This window comes from Danio aesculapii, chromosome 16 (genome assembly GCF_903798145.1).
Source record: "Danio aesculapii chromosome 16, fDanAes4.1, whole genome shotgun sequence".
In the NCBI taxonomy this organism is placed as follows: Eukaryota; Metazoa; Chordata; class Actinopteri; order Cypriniformes; family Danionidae; genus Danio; species Danio aesculapii.
The window spans coordinates 28,415,635-28,439,309 of NC_079450.1; the positions used below are offsets into that span (position 1 = coordinate 28,415,635).

The following is a 23,675-nucleotide window of genomic DNA, read 5'->3' on the forward strand; positions in this document are numbered from 1 at the left end:
TTGTGAGGGGTGTACTTACAATATATATGGAGAGCACTGTATATAGTAAATCCAGTAAAATACCAGTGTTTGAATTAAAAAGAATAAAAATCAACAACTGCTACTAATAATAATGATAAAAATGTTGTTCGAAAGCTTAAAATGGCTTCCTATACATCTAGATAAAATTTAATTTTTATAATTCAAGAAGCCAAAATGAATACCAAACATATCCTTCTTTAAATGAAACTGTGTTTCAGCACTATTTCTAATATTGCTATGCAAATATTTATATTTATTCTAGACAACTGGCTTGATTCTATTTTATTTACTTAGTAAAGCCAATTTATTTATTTGTTTGTTGTTTTCAAAATATAATATTTAGTTTTCCACTCACAAATAAATGACCAAACATAGGATTTTGCACAGATAGCAGATTGATGCAGTACTTAAACCGATGATTAGTGGGACTGTAAGCTTTTCTGGTGCTTGCTGTGACAATGCAATTACACTTCCCTACATGCACTAATAAGTAATGAAATATCTTCCGATATAAATGGGTTTACTCAGAACCACAAGTGCGAAAGAGCGATCATGAAAACAGCCGCTGTGAAGTAGCGTCCGCTTCCACTGGAGCAGTGAATGTTTGGGATTGCAAACTGAAGTTTGTTTTGGTGTCTGCAAGAGGCAAAGGAAAGCATGAATAATTCTGTTATTAAGCAGCACAAGCTCTGTTTTGGGTGGTGAAAAACACAAAGAACGGCACTCTCAGACTGTCAGAGGGATATTAGTTTGTTTCCGCTGTATTAAATTTACCCCGTTATACAGTCTTATCAGCTGAATTAAAATTAGCTTGCTTGCTGTACCATCTCTGTGTTCCTCAGCTGCTCGCTTTTCTTTCTTGGTCCACACACACATTCACAGACTCTCTCTGGAGAAATCTTCTAGTTCATCAAGTACATCGACAGCTGAATTGACAGTGACAGGTAGCATAACTGATATGAAAGCCTCTCTCTTCAGGTTTGTTTATTGCAGGTTACCTTGTGGCTAAATGTCAGTTCACCCTGTCTGAAACATCTCCAGGCTTTAATTAGAACTTTCAACGCATGGATTCTCCGCAGCTTTGTGCTCAAAATTAGAGCTCCACAACAACATCATGCATACCTTCACAATAACAATACACACACACATAACTGTGATCTACTATACAGTAATTCATCCTGACACACAAATAAAGAATAAAGAGGCACAGATCTGAAGGAGTAAGTTGAGTAAGGATTTGCTCTGTCTAGGCAATAGTATCGTTTAATATTGGATATTTAATTTGGAATGCTCTGAGTCTGATTATTTCTATATTTTTAATTTTTTGATTACAACTGCTATTTAAAACTTGATTTTCATGAACGCTAATAATGTAACACTTCGACTAATGAATTTTAAACTACATTGAGTTGAGAGTTTTTTCATGATTTTATGATTAAAATAGCTATAATTAACTAAAACTGAAAACAAAAAACACTTTAATTATATGAAATACGATGATATTAATGTAAAAACATTCAAAATACTGTTCAAATGTTCTTGCTTTCTCTGGATTTCCTTGATTTATCAGGTGTGGCGTTGCGTAAAATGCGTATAATTGTTTCATTCAAAGGTCTGTAATTTTACTCAAATTTAAATTTTTTGTTTCCAGAAAATAAGAATTGCTCCCAAAAACAAATGTTTTCATTTGTTGTGATTGAAAATAAGGCTTGTTTTACTTGTGAAAATGATATGTATTATTTTTAGTTAAAAAATAACCTCTAAATGACATTTTTATTTTAAATTAGAAAGGAATGCCACTGAATTGATTTTTAATTTGACAGATTTTAGACAAACTATACAAAAATACAAGTTTCCCATACATTTTTAAATAAAACTGTCAAGAATAAAAACACAATAAAGCCATGGGGCTCGTTTCCACTGTTGTCCTCGTTGTTAAAAAAAAAACAAATATGGCTGCAAAATACAGTTAATGTATAAAACAAACAGTACCTCCACATTTTAAAACAGGAACAAAATCATTCATAGATATATTAATTAATTCATTTATTTTCTCTTCGGCTTAGTGCCTCTATTAATCAGGGGTCGCCATAGTGGAATGAACCGCCAACTTATTCAGCACGTTTTACACAGCAGATACCCTTCCAGCTGTAACTCCATTCCCAATAAAATAACATATAAAATAAAAAACATCATCATCTACCATACAAACTAATTATCCTCATCAAACAAGCATCTTTTGATCACATTTTTAACCTCAAGTCTTTTATTTCCTTTATCGATTTTGGTAATTTGTCCTAAATAATTGCACTTGTATATAAAAACATATTTTCCCCACTAGACTTTATTTAGTTTTTTATTTAAAATCCCAACCCCCTAGTGATATATGAATGCTGTTGCCTCACCATTTGAAAATAGTTCACCAAATAACCAAGAACCACATTATTATTCCCAGCTTAAAAAAAAAAACCTCTTTTACTAACAGTTACAAAAATTATTCGTTTACAAAATAATAAAAAATGTAATAAAATAATTTAAAATTATTAATAAAAAACACATAATTATAAATGATAAATTCAGAGAAATGCATAGCAGCTGAGTATTTTTTATGACCCTAATCTTTCCATAGCTAGATGTTTTTTTTAATCAGATAATTGTCAATGGATAAATTTAAAAAACAAATACGCACAAAAATATTAGCCTAATTTTTTTTTTGTTTTGGCATTCCATATATATCATATGTACTGACATTTCATAGGCAATTCAATACATATTTTTAGTATTGTTTGCATTCATCAATTTAATATACAGTACATACAGTACCAGTTCAGTAAGCCTTGTCAACTTTGTCAGCTCACACTGCAGCAATTCTGAAGTGGTTAACCTGTCATGTTTACCTTTTTCATAGGGGTCAGTGCACTGCATTCTGGGGAACTCATGACAGGTAGGCTATAACAGCCTTTCATTCCTGCTGGTTACGGTTATCACCCACATAAAAACACGCGCACACACTCACACACAAACACACTTCTCTCATTCTGTCATCGTAGAGGCTTTCCACTGACATATTCCATTTTGTACTTGTGTACACTTGCAAGTTATTCAACGTGTCTATTCCCCATGTCAAATGTTAGCTGATCCACACAATTTTAGTTCTTACACCCTTCTGTGGACAATTGCTCCTCACTCGCCTTAACCATTATGCGTCTCTCATTCTTTCCCAATAATCTAATACAAAAACAAACTTCACTTCTGGCAGCTGTATTCCCTATGACAACAGATTCACTCTAGCAACTAATAACTGCTTCAACTACTGTAATAACCAACCTACCAATAGCCATTACACCAAGAAAAGCTTTTTACACGCCACAAGAACACTACACCTCAAGCATATAAACACAATAAAAGCTTATTTCTCACAATCATGTTCATGAAGTTCAACAGGTGGCAAACAAATTTAAAATAGCACCTGAAATATGATTCAAAACCAGTGGTGTAGTCGGGGCTATACGCACGTATACTCCATATGCGTACTTTTTTCCACGAGCTGTTTGGGTACTACGACTCCTGAGGATCAATAATTGCGTATACCCTCAGTATACTCAGTATGTTTTCCTGATTAGGCTTCCCAAATTTATGTGTATTTACGTCTCCTTTAACTGTACACCAAATGTAACTTTCACCATTCTCTGCCCCTTTACGACCGCAGCAGCTGTGAGAAAATTTCATGAGAGTTTTTTGAAGACCACGACTATCAACTGAATGATGTCTCGCTGAAACATTCAGGGAAAATAATAAAACAGCAAGGGCATCAATTTAGACCACTTTATTTCTCTTTAGCCCTCTTAAAAGTTTCGCGATTAGCTCATGAACTGTACACTACTAAATTATCGCCTCAGTCTCCTTTACTTTTGATATGAAAATGGAGGCAGACTTCCGCCGTTCCGTTTTCAACTAGTTTTTCATTTAATCAGCAAACCACAGCTGTGCAGAGCGAGAGCCCGTGTGTGTTTATATCAATATATTGTTATAAAATTTGCATATTTGCAGTTCTTTAAAACAGAAACACTTGTATCATTTGAACCGCACAGTCATGGAGGAGCAATCGGGTTTTCCCTTCTACTGTTCCCTTTGAATTTTATAATATTATAATTTTATATATTATAATTCATATAATATAAATAACAACAAGACAGTGCTTTTAGACTAAAAAGCTTTAATTTGGAGCAAAAAAAGACTCTCCGGAACTATATATAGAGAGGGTTTGTCACAGCTGATTGGACTACGCAAACAATTTTGTGTTTAATAGACATCTAATAGACATCTACAATGAACGTAGACAGCTTGGCTAAAACAAGGCTAAATTTGGGCTGTCAGTGAAAATCGAATAGATATCTAAGAATAACCCAAAACAAGACTAGTCATCAAATAGACTTTATGTAGTCATTAATTTCTGTTTATTTGACGACTAGTCTAGTTTTGGCCTATTCTTAGATATCTATTAGATTTTCACTGACAGCCCAAATTTAGCCTTGTTTTAGCCAAGAAGATATGTTTAGACATCTATTAGACATCTTTTAAAGAGAAAAAATGCTTGCTGGGGTCCATTTTGGGTTTCTCTAACCCAGAATGAAGCCTGCTTTTGGAGCAGGTTAGCCAAGTGAACATTACTGTGGCTTTGAATCCCAATCAAAACCAACCAACCATCTTGAGCCCTAAAATTCAGTTTGTTTAAACTAAATGCAAACTTACCTGGGCAAAAACCCAAGCCCGCTTTATGCGATAGGCCTCTGGCTTACGTTGTCTGGACCCAAACATAAAATAATTTAGACATTTAGCTTTGACTTACTGCATGTTCACTGATGCGATAGTGTTTTTATCAGCAGATAACATATAAAGAACTTGTTAAATGTATAAAGGATTCATCAGCGTAAAAAAAATTTGGTGAAACTTTTTTTGTAACATGTCCTGTATCCTGCTTTTGAAATATACTTTTTTTAACAGGAACAACCTCAATTATGGATGTCCACACACAGTTCTATGTCACATTATGTTACGTTAAATGATTTTATTAAAAATCTCAATAGTTGCGTACCAGTGAGTGATGGGGAGCTCTGAAAGTGTCACTTCCACATTTACTCAGAAAGGCCAATGAACTGAATGAAACAGCTTTATGTAAACATCTGAAATGTTTATGATGTTAGACAATTACAAAAATAAATTTAGTCTGTTTCATACAGCAAAAACCATGCAACAGTACGACAAGTTGTAACAGTTGTAACAGACTTTCATTTCTTTGTTTTTGACCAGAATCCAAGAGCCAACTCTCATCAATCTTTAAGTCTGTTTGAGACGCAAACAGCTCATCTTGAATGCAGATGAGAAAACACAGCTGTAGTCGACCTCTAAACATATTTGTGGCAGATATACAAGACTGGGTGATCTTCGGGATGGAGAAACTATGAATATACAGTTCTGTGAATATACTGTACACGGTAATGTGAATACACAAAAAAAATTTGCACGTTAGCATTAAGGCAGTCATTCTCTCAGTTAACAGTTTTAATCAAGCCAAACCTATCGTGATCACAGCCTAAAACAGCATGTTAAGTCCTTGACTGATCAAAAGGCTCAGGTTTTTGGAAAAACAGCACGACTCAAACTGACTAAACAGATCATTTAAATGAAATTCTAGCTCACCTTGTTGATCAACACCACATTCATTCCTCACATTAAGCCAATCACTGACCATTGTTCCCAGCAAAGATTTTTCTTGGAAAGAGCAAAAATGAGGCACCTAAGAGACACATGTGAACACCTCCCCCCTTTTCTCTCCTCTAGACCCATTTAGAAACACTTACAGGCCATTAACAATCATTTCCTCTGATTAGAATGGCCTTTGAGTGTCTGGACAAATTGCTTTCAAACACGTTCGAAAATCCTCAAGCCATTTAGACCGCATGTTTGCTGGTACTCAGCAAGACCTATTCTGTCATTCTCTCTGCCTCTTGCAGCCCTGTTAAAACAGCGTGAGGCTGAGATACTTTGAGCTGCGTCAGCCTCAGGCGCTCGCTCTTTCTTTCCCCTTCTATCTTCCGCCTCACCTTTCTTTTAATTCATTGCATAATTACAGTAAGTGAGGGCCATTAATGAACATCCAATTCTGCCTACGGTTTGAAAACAATGTGGATTCTCGTCTATTGTTACTTCCGCCCACGCTATGTCAGGATTTTTTTTTCGGATTAAAAGAAATGAGACCGGAGGCCCTGCTACAGTATGTGCCGCTGTGAGCTTGCGAATGTAGGATGACCTCCTTGATTAATTAGGCTCTCATAAAGCATTTAATCAGCTAATCGGGCAAATTAGCGTTGCAGAAATGACCCACAAATGTGTTTAAGTGAAAAGGGTCTACAACTGAAGTCTGTGCACTTGGCTTGCACACTTTTGTTTGTATTTTTCTGCACCATAAGCTGAAAGGAGAGAGTGATTCATTAGCCTTCTTGTGTGATTAGAGTTCCCCAGCCATGTTAACGTCAGGACCCCAACACAAAGAGTTTCAGACAGGCAAACTCAGAGGACGGCTGTGGATGGGCCTGGGGCTGAATATTAAACGGTGCCTGCTACACTCCATTAGAACAGCAACAGTGCTAACACTCCTCAGAAAGAGCTGAGCTAAGTACACAAGTAGCCACTCATTACCACAATGACCGGAATCATTAGTAAGCCATTTACAATGAGAGACAGAGAGACAAAGAATACAGTATATCAAATTAACCTTTAAACATTCAACACAAATTATACGATGCTAACATTATATGTATATACTGAAGCACTAAACCAAATAAACACCTGAAATGTGATATCACAACAGGTAAACTTAGTAAAGTCAGAGTTTAAGCTCTTTTGCCAGCGAAGTTTAAGTAAATTGGAAATAGCTAAAATAATTTTACAGACGTATCGTATAAAAGGTTATATATATATATGTATATATATGTATATATATATATATATATATATGTATATATATATATATATATATATATATATATATATATATATATATATATATATATATATATATATATACACACATACACATACATACATACATACATACATACATACATACATACATACATACATACATACATACATACATACATACATACATACATACATACATATATATATATATATATATATATACATAAAAAAAAAAGTTGGATTTATTCAAATTACGGGGACGCCCCATTAAGCTTAGAAAATACAGAAATATTTAAAAAAATCCTGAAAAAACTATTATACAGTCACAATACTCAAAAACACGCAAAAATTATAAATAATAATACAGATTCAACATTACATATCCTGCGATGTGACTATTGTGAATGATCACATTGCAGTGTTGATGCTGAAACGATATATATATATAGGGCAAATTAGCGTTGCAGAAATATATATATATATATATATATATATATATATACATACATACATACATACATACATACACCAAAAAATAAGTGCAGAGTCAGTCACATTTAAGCCAAAATATACTACATAATCCGCTCAGTGTATGTGTGTGTCATGTGCACTTGGACAACTGCCTCTCCACATGACAGCCCAACGGGGCCAACAGAAACTTAGGAGCACCTGCTTATTTTTGTTAATTAATTTTTTTATTTGGTACAGTGTCAAAATGCAAGTTGTGGTATCATAGATAACAGATTCTTTGGCAGCTCTTAACTAGAAAGCACAGACAGGCATTATATAAGTCAGTTGGCAGCGGTTCAGAGGAATTTTAAAGCTAATATGCAAGTAGCTGAAATAACAATCTTCGTAATCCATTTCTGCAGACTAGCAATGCAATATTAGGTAGCTGGTGGCTTTCTGAATAGCCTGACATTTCCTGACCTTATGGCTCATGAGACATTAAAGGTCATCCAACTAGTCATGAAATGATGACTACTAGATAACTTTATGTCATTACAATCCATAGTAGAAGTATTGATCTGGTATCAAATATTATAGTACAAAAATGCAAAACAATGTAAGGGAAAGAATCTAGATGCATATCAGGTCTGTAGCCAGCCTGATGAACGGAGTGGTTCTTTTTTCTGAAAACATGGACCTTTTGCAGTTATTTACTTGATTTTCTATTTAATTGTGAGGTTTAAATATTGCATTTAGTGACATTTTAAGCACTATTTTTTGCTGGATTAGCTTGCTGGATGGTCATCACACCTTTTAATGTACTAAAAATATTTACATAATATGTACATAAGAAATATGAAGAAAAAATCTTATTTTTAAAACACATAAATTTATTACAACATATATTATTAGAACAAAAGGAATCTGTTAAAGTTTTAAATTAAAAACTGTAGCCTATTGTCATTTATTAGGCAAATAGCAAACTGAGCAGCACATTCAACTTTCCTCAGTCAGAATTTGGCCATTTGAATATTGAACGTTTGTAATAATAATAATAATAATAATAATAATAATAATAATAATAATAATAATAATAATAATGTAGAGCTTAACAATTTTTCTAGCCTATCTTGTAAAAACTACATTTAAAAATTCATGGATAACAACAACAACAGCTTAGTTTGTTTTAAATTTGGTCATTTTTTCTTTCAAGAATAAGGTCCAAGATTTAGAATAAAAGTTCAGTGTAAAATTGTTTTCTCAATTTAACAACAGTATAGTAGGTCAATAATGAAAGATGTCTTCACTTACGTCAGATTCCGCTTGGTCTTAAAGCTTTTGATAGGTTATTTTCACAATTTCTGATGGCTTAGCAGTCAAAATAGGACAAATGAACTCATGTATGGGACAAATTCTGAACCTTTGTCAGTGGCAGGTGGGTCTTTTGAACCACTCGAACCCCCCTGGCTAAGGGCCTGCATATTATATTTAAGAAAATGACTCTTCTTTGTATTCATAGATTTAATTTGACTTTGAAAATCATTTTTATACAGAGGAAAGGCTTGTGTGGAGTATTCACAAAGTAGCAGGAATTCTTTTCTTCACCTCAAATACAAGTGAGAGTGCATTTAATAACTAGATTATTAAAGTTCCTCGAGGCAAACTTTGAGGCTGGCTTGACAAAGCCTGTTGCCAATTGTTTATTTAGTTTAAAACAGTTTGAAAAAGTATGAATATGATAGATAGAATTAACTTAGCATGAATTAGCTTTTATTTTGAATTAGTTTGGGTTTTGCATGATAGTATGTTGTTAGCATGTTTTTAGTATGAATTAGCATTTTGTTAGCATTTTTTGTATGAATTAGCATGTTGTTAATACGATTCTAGAATGAATTAGCATGTTGTTAGCATGATTCTAGCATGAATTAGCATGATTCTAACATGAATTAGCATGTTAGTAGCATGATTCTAGCAATGGATTAGCATGTTGTTAGCATGATTCTAGCATAAATTAACATGTTGTTAGCATGATTCTAGCATGAATTAGCATGTTACTAACGTGTTTTTAACATGAATCAGCATGTTGTTTGCATGATTATAGTATGGGTTAGCGTGTTATTAGCATAATTCTAGTACTAATTAGCGGGTTGTTAGCATGATTTTAGTACAAATTAGCGTGTCGTTAGCATGATTCTACTACAAATTAGCATGCTGTTAGCATGATTCCAGTATGAATTTGCATGTTGTTAGCATGATTCTAGCATGAATTATGTTGTTAGCATGATTCTAGCATGAATTATGTTGTTAGCATGATTCTAGCATGCATTATGTTGTTAGCATGATTCTAGCATGCATCAGCATGTTAGTAGCATGATTCCAGTATGAATTAGCATGTTGGCATGATTCTGGCACGGATTACCATGTTATTAGCATAACTTTAGCATGAATTAGCATGTTATTAGCATGAATTAGCTAGATAGGTAGGTGGACGGACGGACGGACGGACGGACGGACGGACGGACGGACGGACGGACGGACGGACGGACGGACGGACGGACGGACGGACGGACGGACGGACGGACGGACGGACGGACGGACGGACGGACGGACGGACGGACGGACGGACGGACGGACGGACGGACGGACGGACGGACGGACAGACAGACAGACAGACAGACAGACAGACAGACAGACAGACAGACAGACAGACAGATAGATAGATAGATAGATAGATAGATAGATAGATAAAAAAGTTAAAGCTAAGCCATAAGTCTGACAGTATACCAGTCTGATGGAAAGCTGTGAGGTCACAAAGTTAGATCTAAGGCTAAGTCAATGACAGTCTTTTGCAATGGAAGTCTATGGGACAGTTGCTAGGGTGCCGTGTCTGGTAGTTAGGGTGTGGCTAGAATGTTAAAAGCTCATCAGTTATTGGCTGTTTGGTAGTCTGAGTTAAATGAGCTCAGCCATTAGTCTGTATGACAGTCTGATGCAGAGTTAGGTGCTCGCAAATTTGATCCAATGTTAAGTCAATGACAGTCTTTTGAATGGAAGTCTATGGGACAGTTTCTAGGGTCCAAAAGTGATTGCTAGGGCATGGCCAGACAGTTAAAGGGCACCTATGAGGAAAAATCTACTTTTCAAGCTGTTTGGACAGAAATGTGTGTAAGTATAGTGTATAAACTGTCATATTGGGGTGAAATAAACACACCCAGTCCTTTTTTTTATTTCAAATTCAACAACATAAAAACGGTGGACCAATTGGAGCTGTTTTCAGATCGACCGCAACTTGACGTAGAAATGCGGTACCCCCGCCCACCAATATTGATTGACAGCTGCGCGCATTAACATGTCCGGTAGTGACGTTTATAATCATATCAACAAGACAGGACGAGCGCAAAGTAACTGGGAATAAAAAGGTCTCTTCAGTTCGCTAGGTTCATCAATCATCATCAAACGTGATCAAGAGTGAGTTTTACAAGTTTATAATGTTTTAAAATAGAGCACGTGTGTAATGAATTATAGCGATTCACTTCAGATTCACTTAATCAGCACAGCCGCGTGTTAGAACAATTATAAAAGAAGACGCTTCAATCCCGGTTTGTGGACGTTAAATCAGGTTTATTTTGTACATTAACATAACAGATATTCATGCAGCAGTGGAGATTAACCTGTATCCTGTCACATATGCGTGCAAAACGAGTGCAAAGCTTAACGCGCTGTCTCTGTGTGTGTGTATGCGCTATGTGTGTGTGTCCTCGATGTGTGTGTGCGTGAACTTTGTAATGACATTGTGTGTGACTCATTGTTGCAACTCCACAAAAAATGCATCAAATACTGATTGTTAAAGTTCTTACTGTAGTATTTCTCACACACGTTACGTGAGATCTGCTTCCTGAGGCAGCCGACGGTGGCGATTGCTGACAGGCACGTGGGAACGGTGGGCGGGGAGGACTAGCCTTAAAGGCCCAGTACAAAAAAAAACAGCAAAACCTTTTTTCCAGCTATAATACAGACTCTTCAAACAGCTATAATAAATAATCTGATGGGTGTTTTGAGCTGAAACTTTACAGACACATTCTGGGAACACAAAAGACTTATCTTAAATATGAAAAAAGGGGTAACCTATGTGCCCTTTAAAAAGTCATCAGTTATTGGCAGTTAGGTAGTCTGAGTTAAATGAGCCCAGTTAGAAGTTTGTGTGACAGTCTGATGCAGAGTTATGAGGTCGCAAAGTTTGGTCCAATGTTAAGTCTATGGGATTTTTTCAACGGTCCCGGGACGTTTTTCGGAAAACCGAAAGTCGGATCAGTCGGAAAAGAGTCAGAATAGTTTGGAGGTCTGGAGTGAGTTTGGTGGTCATAGCTTGAAAGCTCCAGGAGGAAATAGTCTTGCAAATTTAGTCTCAGAAGTTTAGAAGTTTAGAAAGGATAACAGTAGGTTGGCTGTGACAAGCCAGCCTAAATAATATAACCATTTTCCACACATGTATATAGGTGGGGTTTTTTTTTTTTTTTTCAAGTTTTGAAGAATAAATACTTAGAAAATGCGCTACTTTTTACAAAAAAAAAAAAAAAACTACTTACCAAATATTAGCATATTTAAAATTGTATACATAAAAATTATTTCTAAGGGATCATTTGATACTAAAGAGTAAAGTGATAAATTCAATTTGCCAAACCAAAATACATTTTAAAACCCATTAAAATACTAAAATAAATGTAAACATTAGAGGCTTCATTTCAAAAATGTTTATTAAAGCGCAAGCCAATAATACAATTGTTTTACTAAGTACTGGTTTTACTATCAGTTTACTAAGGTTTTAAATAAAGTTCTTTTTATACGATCAAGCCTAAAGACTGATTTAATCGTGTTTAAATGCCATTTTAGATGACATTTATTGCCATACTACTGAAAACAGCAGCAGATAATTCACTTCAGATCTTGAAAATATAATAAACCATCTGAAATTGAACTTTAGAACTCTGAAATAATGCAAACTAACACATAGTGATTCAGCATGTACATTTAATAATGTTAAAGAGGGTTAATATGTATTAATTAAAGTATAAACCTTACCATTTGGTGAGTAAGTGCACTATTCTGTGCTTCAGAATGGCTGTAATTAAATTTCTGTCGTGTTTCGTCTGGAAACACACTGAAAACTAGAGGCCGATCTCGTCACGTAGCGTGTTGTTAAGACAAGCGGTTCATGTGGAACTCTGAATCTGCGTCTCATTTCGGAGTCTGCTACTGTCCACCGGAAGTCATATTTCAGTCACACACGCACACTTTCAGAGCCTTGAATAAATGAATGAAATAAGCGGTTTTCCGCCAAGGCAACCCTTGTGCTGAAATATAATTGCCTAAACTAGCATTGCAAAGACAGCCATTCCGGCATGTTACTCACATTTTCAAAGCAGAATATCTGACTTCAGCATTGTTTTCAGAAAAACAAGAATGTTCACTTAGCATGTTTCTTAAAATATCTGCAAACATATTATGGTCTTTTAATGCTTTAGAAGAAGCCCTTTCACTCCAATGCAATAGCTGCAATGATTTAGCACTAATTAAAACTCATAGACTCTGCATAAATAGTACATTTGTGTCTCGCTCATGCAGGCAGACACATCAACATATGCCTCTTCAATGGGATGCATGATTTAAAAATGCGAAGGGAGATGGCAGTTCGGAGATGCAAACAGGGTCCCTGCTGCATCTCCACATCAAACATCCACACAGCATCATGGGCGGAGTGAAGCCGAATAACCCAGATACTGAGCCACTTTAGCATAAGATCTGCTTGGAGCCTCTCCATAAAGTGGAGACGGAGCCCCATTAGACGGTACTGGGTGAACCACAGGGCATAGGAACAGGTGTTGACTGCTGTAGCGGAAAGCTGCTTCAAATAAGTACTTTGGGACACCTCACTGAGACTGAGAAATTCATCCAATGAGATAAACAGGAGACTTAATGACGGGGAACATTTCTATGAGGTTTAACGTTGGTTTTAAAAAAAATGCAACAGGAAACAACAGGAAAATTTAGCTTTTATGAGCACTGAATGTCTCATTTATGGCAACGCATGCTGGTTTGGAGGAGAGTGAACTTGGGTTAACCTCTCGAAGCTATTACAGAAAAACAACATTAGCGCCACACAAGCTTCACATGTTGAAACACACGTGGAACTCAAGTGGAACATGTGATTCACTGATTCATTCAATTGATTTTGAATTGTACATACCCACTGTACATATACATTTGTAATTCTGTTCATATCTATTTCTATCCATCTATATCTATCCATCTGTAAATATGGGTAATATTTAGTATATAATAGTATTTCTATAACTGCACTTTATAACTTATACCTATTTCCTGCTCTTGCTGCTATTTCACTCCTGGTTAGACCTAAACTGCATTTCGTTGCCTTGTACTTATACATGTGTAATGACAACAAGGTTGAATCTAATTTCATCTAATCTAATGTGAAACATGCATGAAAAAAAGTGATCCTGTTCTTAAAAGTTTCACATGAACATACTCCAAAAGCAGACATTTCACATGTTTTAACTGTGTTCCACTTGTGTTTCTCATTGAATTTTAACATTTCTCATGTGACACTCATGTGGTTTTTCCTAATGTAGGTAAGGCCGTGCGATTAATTGAAATCGAATCACAATCGCGATTTGAAACATTGCAATCAGCAGATCGCAAGAGGCTGTGATATGTAATATATATGTATCGTTTAATCTCCCCCGCCCAGAGCAAATGCATGATTGCCGTCTGTGTGTGACAGTTTTACTAGCCAGCTGAGTGAGCACACTATTGTTCAGAACAGAATTGCACTACCGAACTATGTGGAATGCCCACAATGAAAAACAAAAACAAACAGGAAAGCATGGAATAGTGCGATGATGGCATCTGCTGCTTCAGTAGCATTAATAGATGAATTATATCCAGGAAAAACAGGACATCGGTAGTATGGGAATATTTTGGTTTCAAACTCACAGACACCGAACAAAAACAGGTGATTTGTAAGAATTGTTACTACAGCATGATGAAATACAATAACCAGCACCTAAAAAGCACCACAGGCAGCTATATAAGGAGTGTCTTGAGTGTCTTGCTAAAAAGTCAACTGAAAGTATTGCCAGTGACACTCAATCTAGTAGCAAGGAGTCCAAATAACAATGAAAGTACAATTTCAGAGTTGCTTCAGCCATGTTAGTTTGCTGAGTGTTCTGTATTTTTTTTTTTTTTTGTATAATAAGCTACACTATCTCCCTAATTTCAGTTCAACTTGATTATAGAAAAGGTCATTTTATTTGTGTTCACTGTTTGCTTTAGAGAAAAATGAATACAATATTCTGTATATTTTCAGAAAACAATTTAATAAGTGTTTAAGTTAATATCTTTTCAGCTCCTTTTTTTAACTGCCACTCACTTCATTTAACAAGTAATAAGCTACAAAACAGATTTTTAAGCTGAAGCTTGAATTTTGTTTGAATAGTTAACCTAATTAACCTAGTTAAGCCATTAAATATCACTTTAAGCTGTAAAGAAGTGTTATGAAAAATGTCTAGTAAAATATTACCGTCATCATGGCAAAGATAAAATAAATCAGTTATTAGAAATTTGTTATTAAAACTATTATATTTAGAAATGTGTTGAAAAAAATCCCTCCGTTAAACAGAAGTTGGGGAAAAAATAAATAAACAGGGGGGCTAATAATTCTGACTTCAACTGTATACTGCATTAGTTAATGCAAAGTAATGTTTTCTAGTTATATTTAAATATTATAAAATAAATTAGGAAGTACCCTATATTTACATTCGGCCCACTAGCCCCAATCCAGTTTGGTTTTTGGCCCTTCATAAGAAAAAGTTTGGGCATCCCTGCTCTAGGGAAATGTTATATTGCAAGAAATACCATTGCTGCAATACTCAACAACAATATTACATATCATATATGCTCCCATTATTGTGCAGGCATAAACAGTGTTAAATGGTTATTTCAAACTGTAATAATGTTCCACAGTATTAATTTTTTTTACTGTATAGCTGATCAAATAAATGCATAAATGGAGGCGTAAAAGACTTTAAACAAAATCATAAAAAATCATAACAAACCCAAACAAATAATAGAAGATTTTACGTGATTTGGCTTTAATTTTAATAACCTTTTTTCTATTATTATTATTTCTATTCTATTTTCTGAGGTTTTTTCATCATTATAGTCATAATATTTCAATTATTTTTCAGAAATATGTAAGATAGAAATGTATGCATAATATTTAAATACATACATAATCTGTAATGTTTTTATATATTTGAATAGCTTATATTTGAAAACAACAACTGTCCACCTTATAAATATGGTACATATGGAGCACAAAAAAGACCATGTTAACTTGGTCATTACTAGAATCATATAATTATTACCTTCTATAACAATGCAAAATAAATGTGATTATAAATAACATGCAATAACAATAAAGAAATAAAAACAAAGACATTTATGAATGAATGAAATACTTGTGTTGTAAAATATTATAAGGTTTTATGGACAATATTCTATACTGTATAACAATCAAACCTCACACCGGTGAGCTGCCCTCTAGTGCTGGGCTGGGGAACAACCAGAGCATGTCATGGCTGTTTTGATGTACAGTGTGTTTATGAATATTCGAATTACCACCAATAATTCTTTCCCCATAACAGTCAGCACTTCATATTAATAAACCTAAGTGTCTCTTATGTTAAATGAGAACATTCCCCACAAAGCTTTCTTCTGGCCTGAAAAGCTTCTAAATTCTCTCCACATAGCACCATGTCAGAGTTGACAGTTACAATAAAAGACCACCTAAATGTTGCATATATAGTGACCGCATTACCAATATGCCCATGTTTATGACATTTAGCAAAGCTTAAATGATTTATTTCAAATCTGACATTTTGGGAGCACATCACTGCAACATATGCGAACGATTATTAATGTGGATGTGATGTAAGACAATGGAGGCTGTCAGTCATCGCGGCTGAGAAACTCGAGCATGTCACTTTGCAATCTGTGTGCATATGAGTATGTGCCTGACTCTCTCTCTCTCTCTCTCTCTCTCTGTATGTGTGTGTGTCCTCCTAGTGCTTTGAGTCAGAGTGAACATGGCACTCTGATTTAAGCTGGAGCAAATGCACCCTTCACAACAGCTGCTCTGAAATTACCCATCAAAACCATCACCACTGAGCCCAGCTTCTTTCCAATCAGCCAGCACTGTCTGTCCATCCCGTGGGACGGGCCAAATGGAAAATGGACACACTCACACGCTGGGTTTCCATGTTTTATTGCGTCTCAGATATGCCATAGATATGATGGATTTTATAATGCACAATCTGTATATTCTTCTGTGCCATAAATTATTCTAAACACAGCCCTCAGAGAAAGCCTTTTGCATTTTTACATTAAATTTATGTTCCTGCAATGCAGGCAATACCTGAACCACACACACACACACACACACACACAATCACTTTTTCAAGTTACAAAGTGCACACTTCAGGGTGCATCTACACAAGAAAGTTTTTCTTTGCTTTTTAAAAAGTTTCATTTAAAGATAACAATGTTGTCAAAATGTAGCATGTTCACACGTATCAATTAAAATGACTGTGAACAATGTATTATGCCTGGAGAGTGCAAAATACACCTGCACACATATGGTCCCAATAGTCTGCCTGACTCTGCCATGGTTCACACACGCAGACTAAAAACATTCCAGGTAGCTCAGAATTTGGCTCAGAAAATATGTCTGGAATGCCACCCATAATTGGACATTTAACCTTGAACTTGGGAGTGACAGATAAACCCTGACCTCAGTGAGAGGTAGCTTCATTCTTTTTTTTTTTTTTTTTAATACTTAAAGCAAAAGCAAGCACTTTGTGCCATTTCATTTTTAAAACGACTAATTGGCACAAGAAAAAAATGCTATCAGTGCTTAATCTGATTAAGACAATAACTTGATTAAGGTGTTTATATGAATTATGTTTCCATTCATTTTTACATGTTATAGCACAAAGTTAACATCATTGTGTCACCACGCCATCCATGTTTCCTCCAGAGTTTAATGTAATTTCGGGTGTTTCATTATGGTTCTAACTGCAGTTGGGCAGTTTTACTTTCATTCAGGAACATCATGCATGCATGAATTAAGAGTTGGTGGAAGAGTGTTGTTTTAATAGAATTTGATACTGCACGCCAAGGTGAAGAACAAAAACCCTCTGCATTTCGTGGTGCAGGTGATTGTCGTCCTTTACTGACTCAATAGGTGCAAAGAATTGTGTCAAACAGCCGTATGTGCATAGACATCCTGTTGAAAAATGCAGCGAAAAGTCCTACAAGAAGGTAATAATTTGATTAAGGTGTTTACATGTCTGTACTGCACTTTAATAATGTGACTAAAAATCAGCATACTCCACATGTCTTAATCCAATTTCTGTTTAGTTCGATTTTGACCTTAATCGATTAATCAAAAATCGCTGTTTACATAGTAGACTCTTAATCACATTAAAGTCAGATTATTGGTGTCCATATAAACATATTTAGTTTCTTGTATGATGAATATTTTAATGTAATGCAACTGACCCTAACGTATGTTTCAGAAGTGGGATGCTTTTGTGTTGAAATGTTCATCATGTAACCTGTTTCCATTTTTTTGGTTCCACATGATTACATTAACTTTTTAATAATGTGCACTTTTACATGATATAACCTTCAGCTAAATTGTGAACTTTTCGTTGCACTTTGGCCATTTTACATTACAGCTGTGTGTCAGACAACTCACAATTTGGATTTTTTTCCACCTCCTACATGGAACATTCAAACATTTGACCTGTAAAAATGGTACAAGTAAACTGACTACCACAAACATTTGTTTCTACAATTTAATTTATAGATTTTGTCCAAACAACTAACATTTATTTTTCTTTATTGGTATTTAAAAAAAATAAGTGTATTTTGTTGTTGTTGTTGATGATGATGATAATGATGATTATGTTCCAATGAGTTCAATTAAATGTTCAAGTTATACATTTTGGTTGCATTTCAGAGTAATTAAATGTAACTGGATGTGTCCTATATATTTATATTGAAAACAATAACTGATAAACCCCAATCAAATCAAAATAATTGCATCTAGGCATGGGATGATAACCGCTTTCAAGGTCTACCATGCTTTGAAAAAGTGAGGGTTTTGAAATAGCAAACATTTTCTGTTAAACCGTTCCTAAAGTATAAGTATGGATTTTTGTTTGTCTTTTATGACTATTTCATCAAGTTTTTAGGGCATCAGTATCTACAGCAAAAGCACCCTCCAAATCAAAGGCAACTGGTGAGGCCACGATTCAGGAATTGTTTGAAAAACAAGTCACTTATACACCAACATACAAGCATGCTATAGACCTTAACAGTGCTTTACATTATATCCAAAGAAAAGAAAGCTATCCAAAGATACCTTTTCAAGTTCTTATGAAATCTGTGTTTTTGAAACTTGAAGATATAGGCAGTGATTTATTTAAATGGTTTAGCCTGACACGTTTAAAATAAAAAGCCAAAATATTTTAAATGTTTCTTAAAATAAACTATATTATGCTCAATGGGGGCAAAGTTGTTTTTACCCAGACATTTTTAAAGAACTTATTTTAGAGCAGTAATTACAATATTGTGAAACCGTGATATTTTTATCCAAAGTTATCATACCGTCACAATTTTATAACGACCCATGCCTTATTGCATCACAATTTTTATTGAGGTACTGGCAAAAAACCTACCGCTGGCTAAGAGAATCAATACCACTCTGTATCATGACCAGATGCTTAATTCACACCCTTAGTTTTTAGCTGAAAACGGTGTTGTGTAATCGTGTACAAGACTTCACTTCACATCATTTTACATTCTACATCACAATAAAAATCAAGGAACACAAGCATTGTTTAGGTGAGAATAATACCAGCTAAAAGGGAAACAACAGGTGAATCTGACTGAATTAGAAGAAAATATTTTCTCTCATCTCCGTTTTCTCTCATCATGTTTCTATCTGTTTTCTTTTGGCCATAGATGCAGTAAAAATGTGAAAGGGAAATGTGGCAGTCAGACAGCAATATCCTCACTAAACACAACAGTACTGCAATATCACCTATGGAACAGGACCATGAAAAACTTCCAAAACATTACATTACATGCAATTCTGGATTCGCCTGCAGTCCGGGATAGAGAAACTATGAATGCAGTTTGATTGGATTTACAATGGTTAAGACCATCAATAAAGTTGCTTGTAAAAATGCTGTTGGCACATCCACAGACAGGTTATCCTAGTGCTTGAGGTCAAATTTAACATAAAGCTCAATTGTCTGGGCCCAACAGAGCATTCACAGCACAAATAAATCCAACAAAACAGTATACTCACGAGCTTGACATTTAAGATATATGCACTGATGCTAACTCCCTCAACAATCACAGTGCATCAAAACAAAATGCTTTCAGGATTTTGCGGTCTAATGTAGTTTACAAGCGAAGGTCATGTTGATGGAATGAGTTTCATAGGTCATCAGATCTTCTTTTCACCCGTGCAGTAGGCTATTTGTATATCTTATTAGGTCTCTGTATGCTTGTAAATGTTTTGCTTTTACAAACAAACATACTTTTTTCTTCTTTCTTAACTCTGAACTGAATGTATAACCATTGCAAACCAACAGGATATGCATAGCGTGTTCATAAAAAATCATTGCTTTTTATAAACAAAAACGAAGAATGAGTAGTATTACCGGAGATTCGCCCCCGGTGCTTTTGCATAGTGGACCCCGGAAAACTCCTTTGATGCTCCTGTAGTGTCCGTTGCTGAGGTGCGTGGAGCTGATCACAAGGTAGTAGCACGCCATCCGGTCCAGCGTCACCCATGAGCGGGATCCAGACACGACCAGACGGGCAAGTTACTTTGAAGATGATCACGCTGGGTTCACGCCGACTTAAAGTAGACAGAGGACGGTCAGCGAGTGGTGTGATCGCTTCTGCACGTTACGAGGACACGCCGATAAAACAGTAATCTGGCAATCGTCCCACACTTCTGTCACCTCCTCTGTCTGTTTTCCTATTCAAGAACGAACAAGCACCTGCTGTCCAGCCCAGACGACCTTACTAGATGTTGCTCCGGAGTTGCCAGGATTGTTCAGTCTTAAACACTCAAGCGTTCACATCCAACATAAGAAACAGTTCAAGTAAGGTCATGTCCTCCTTAAACACCATTCAAAAAGTCACGTCTGTTGAGTGATGTTAAAACACGCGTTCTGGTGCTGATGGAGTAATGTGGTACTTGTAGAATGAGTGATGTTTCAGCTGGCGTGGTTTCATATGAGTGCGCGCGTGTCTTCAATTGACCGGTCAACTCTCTCACGAATTTGCTGGATGTCGGATAGCAGATGCTTTTTTCCCGGTGCTGAAATGATCCTCGCTCAGAGCTGAGTCCAATCCAAATGAGTGGAAAGCAGAGGTTCCCTGTGTTTCTCTCTCTCTCTCTCTCTCTCTCTCTCTCTCTCTCTCTCTCTCTCTCTCTCTCTCTCTCTCTCTCTCTCTCTCTCTCTCTCTCTCTCTCTCTCTCTCTCTGCTAAGGAGGGATTTGAGAGTAAAAAAGCTTTCAACGGAACGTGGGCAGTTTTTTTGGCACTGCAATGCAATCAGTGCTTTAAGAAAACATTCTCATGCGTGCATGTAAGCCTTTTATATGGCTATTTATTTATGGATATGCAATAGTAACCGTTGTCTTAAAGCTACCGTGATTAATCTTGATTTTACCATGTGAGGTCATTATTTAATAATAATGTAAAACGTATACTGCGGTGTTATTTCCAGCCGGGGATCATAAACGCAAAAGTTTGATTAGAAGTTATAGGGTCCACTGAAACAAAAGAACACCCAAGGGTATGATTACAGGAATCAATTTATTTTCCTTTTTTAACATTTAAAGTCTGCAGGAAATCTAAATTTACCAAATGTACCTTTTTAGTTTTTAGTGTGTTTTTGAGGTGAATAGATGTCACTGGACCACAAAACCAATCATAGATTTTCTTTTATAAATTGATTCAGTGGGCTATATGCACAGCAAGTGTTTCTTAGCCAATGATGAACTTCCGGTAAGAGCTTTAAGTGACTATTTTCAATTTCATATGGTTTCTTTCACAACATCGATGTTGTAATGTTATTAAAATATAATCAGTTAAATAGAGTAAAGCATCCATTTGGTTGTTAAAGTGTAAAAAGCGACGAAAGATGTTTAAACGCTAGCGCCATCATTAGCCACAGGTGAGCACATAAATTCCATTGAAAATACTGGGGTAAAATTAATTTCCCTATTTTTAAGACATGGTGCAGAAAAATGGAATTTACTGCAGTGCTTCTTGTTTGGTCTGATACCCACTTTACAGTGCATGCGGAAAGTATTTATAGCGATTCACTTTTTTTATGTTACAGCTTAATTCCAAAATGGATTAAATTCATTTATTTCCTCAAAATTCTACACACAACGCACCATAATGACAATGTGAAAAAAGATTTTTGAGAATTGAGAATTGATTGGTCTATTCTGTTTCCACTGATCATTCTTGAGATGTTTTAGCAGCTTAACTGGAGTTCATCTGTGGTAAATTCAGTTAATTGGACATGTTTTGAAAAGGCATACACCTGTCTATATAAGGTCTCAGGGTTGACAGTGCATGTCAAAGCACAAACCAAGCATGAAGACAAAGGAATTGTCTGTAGACCTCCGAGACAGGATTGTCTTGAGGCACAAGGCTGTGGAAGGTTACAGAAAAATTTCTGCTGCTGTTAATCTTTCAGTGAGCACAGTGGCCTCCATCATCTGTAAGTGGAAAATGTTTGGAAGCACCAGGACACTTCCTAGAGCTGGCCGGCCATCTAAGCTGAGTGATCGGAGGAGAAGGGCCTTAGTCAGGGAGGTGATCAATAACCCAATGGTCACTCAATGGTCTGAGCTCCAGCGTTCTTCCGTGGAGAGAGGAGAACGTTACAGAAGGACAACCATCAGTGCAGCAATCCACCAATCAGGCCTGTATGGTAGAGTGGCCAGACAGAAGCCACTCCCCGCCTGGAATTTGCCAAAAGGCATTTGAAGGACTCTCAGACCATAAGAGACAAAATTCTCTGGTCTGAAGAGACTAAAATTGAACTCTTTGAAAACAGTAAAATTGAACTGGAGTGAATGCCAGGCGTTATTTTTGGAGAAAACCAGGCACCGCTCATAACCAGGCTATTACCATCCCTACAGTGAAGCATGGTGGTGGCAGCATCATGCTATGGGGATGTTTTTCAGAAGCAGGAACTGGAAGACTAGTCAGGATAGAGGGAAAGATGAATGCAGCAATGTACAGAGACGTCCTGAATGAAAACCTGCTTCAGAGTGCTCTTGACCTCAGACTGGGGCGATGGTTCATCTTCCTGCAGGACAATGACCTAAAGCACATCACCAAAATATCAATGGAGTGGCTTCACAACAACTCAGTGAAAGTTCTTGAGTGGCCCAGTCAGAGCCCAGAACTAAATCCTATTGAACACCTCTGGAGAGATCTGAAAATGGCTGTACACCGACGCTTCCCATCTAACCTGATAGAGCTTGAGAGGTACTGCAAAGAGGAATGGGCAAAAATTCCCAAAGACAGGTGTGCCAAGCCTGTGGCATCATATTCAAAAAGACTTGAGGCTGTAATTGCTGCTAAAGGTGCATCAACAAAGTATTGAGCAAAGGCTGTGAATACTTATGTACATGTGATTTTACAGGTTTTTTATTTTTAATAAATATGCAACAATTTCAAAAAATCTTTTTTTAACTTGTCATTATGGGGTATTGTGTGTAATAAATGAATTAAATCCATTTTGGAATTAGGCTATAACATAAAAAAAATGTGGAAAAAGTGAAGCGCTATGAATACTTTCCGGATGCACTGTATATCCTATCTCAGCAAGGTAGTGAAGATCACTGTTTTTTAAAGAAATCAGATCTTAGACGCAGCGATTTTGTATGGGATGACAATTACCCAGAAACCATGGGCCTGGCTGACTGAAATTAAAAGTCTGTGTGCTTATATACCCCATAGCTATTTTTGAAAAGCTCAACAAATAAGCTTTCTATTGATGTGCACTTTGTTAGGATTGAACAATAT

General features: G+C 36.0%; 1 protein-coding gene across 1 annotated transcript in view; it reads right to left on the reverse strand.

Moving 5' to 3' along the window:
* LOC130242734 (G patch domain-containing protein 8) overlaps nt 1–20,959 on the reverse strand; it is a 175,690-nt gene extending 154,731 nt beyond the window's left edge. The window contains 1 exon segment of the mRNA XM_056474615.1: nt 20,271–20,959. Coding sequence (XP_056330590.1) covers nt 20,271–20,384 — 114 coding nt within the window. The 5' untranslated portion in view covers nt 20,385–20,959.
* Between the last annotated feature and the right edge of the window lie 2,716 nt (nt 20,960–23,675).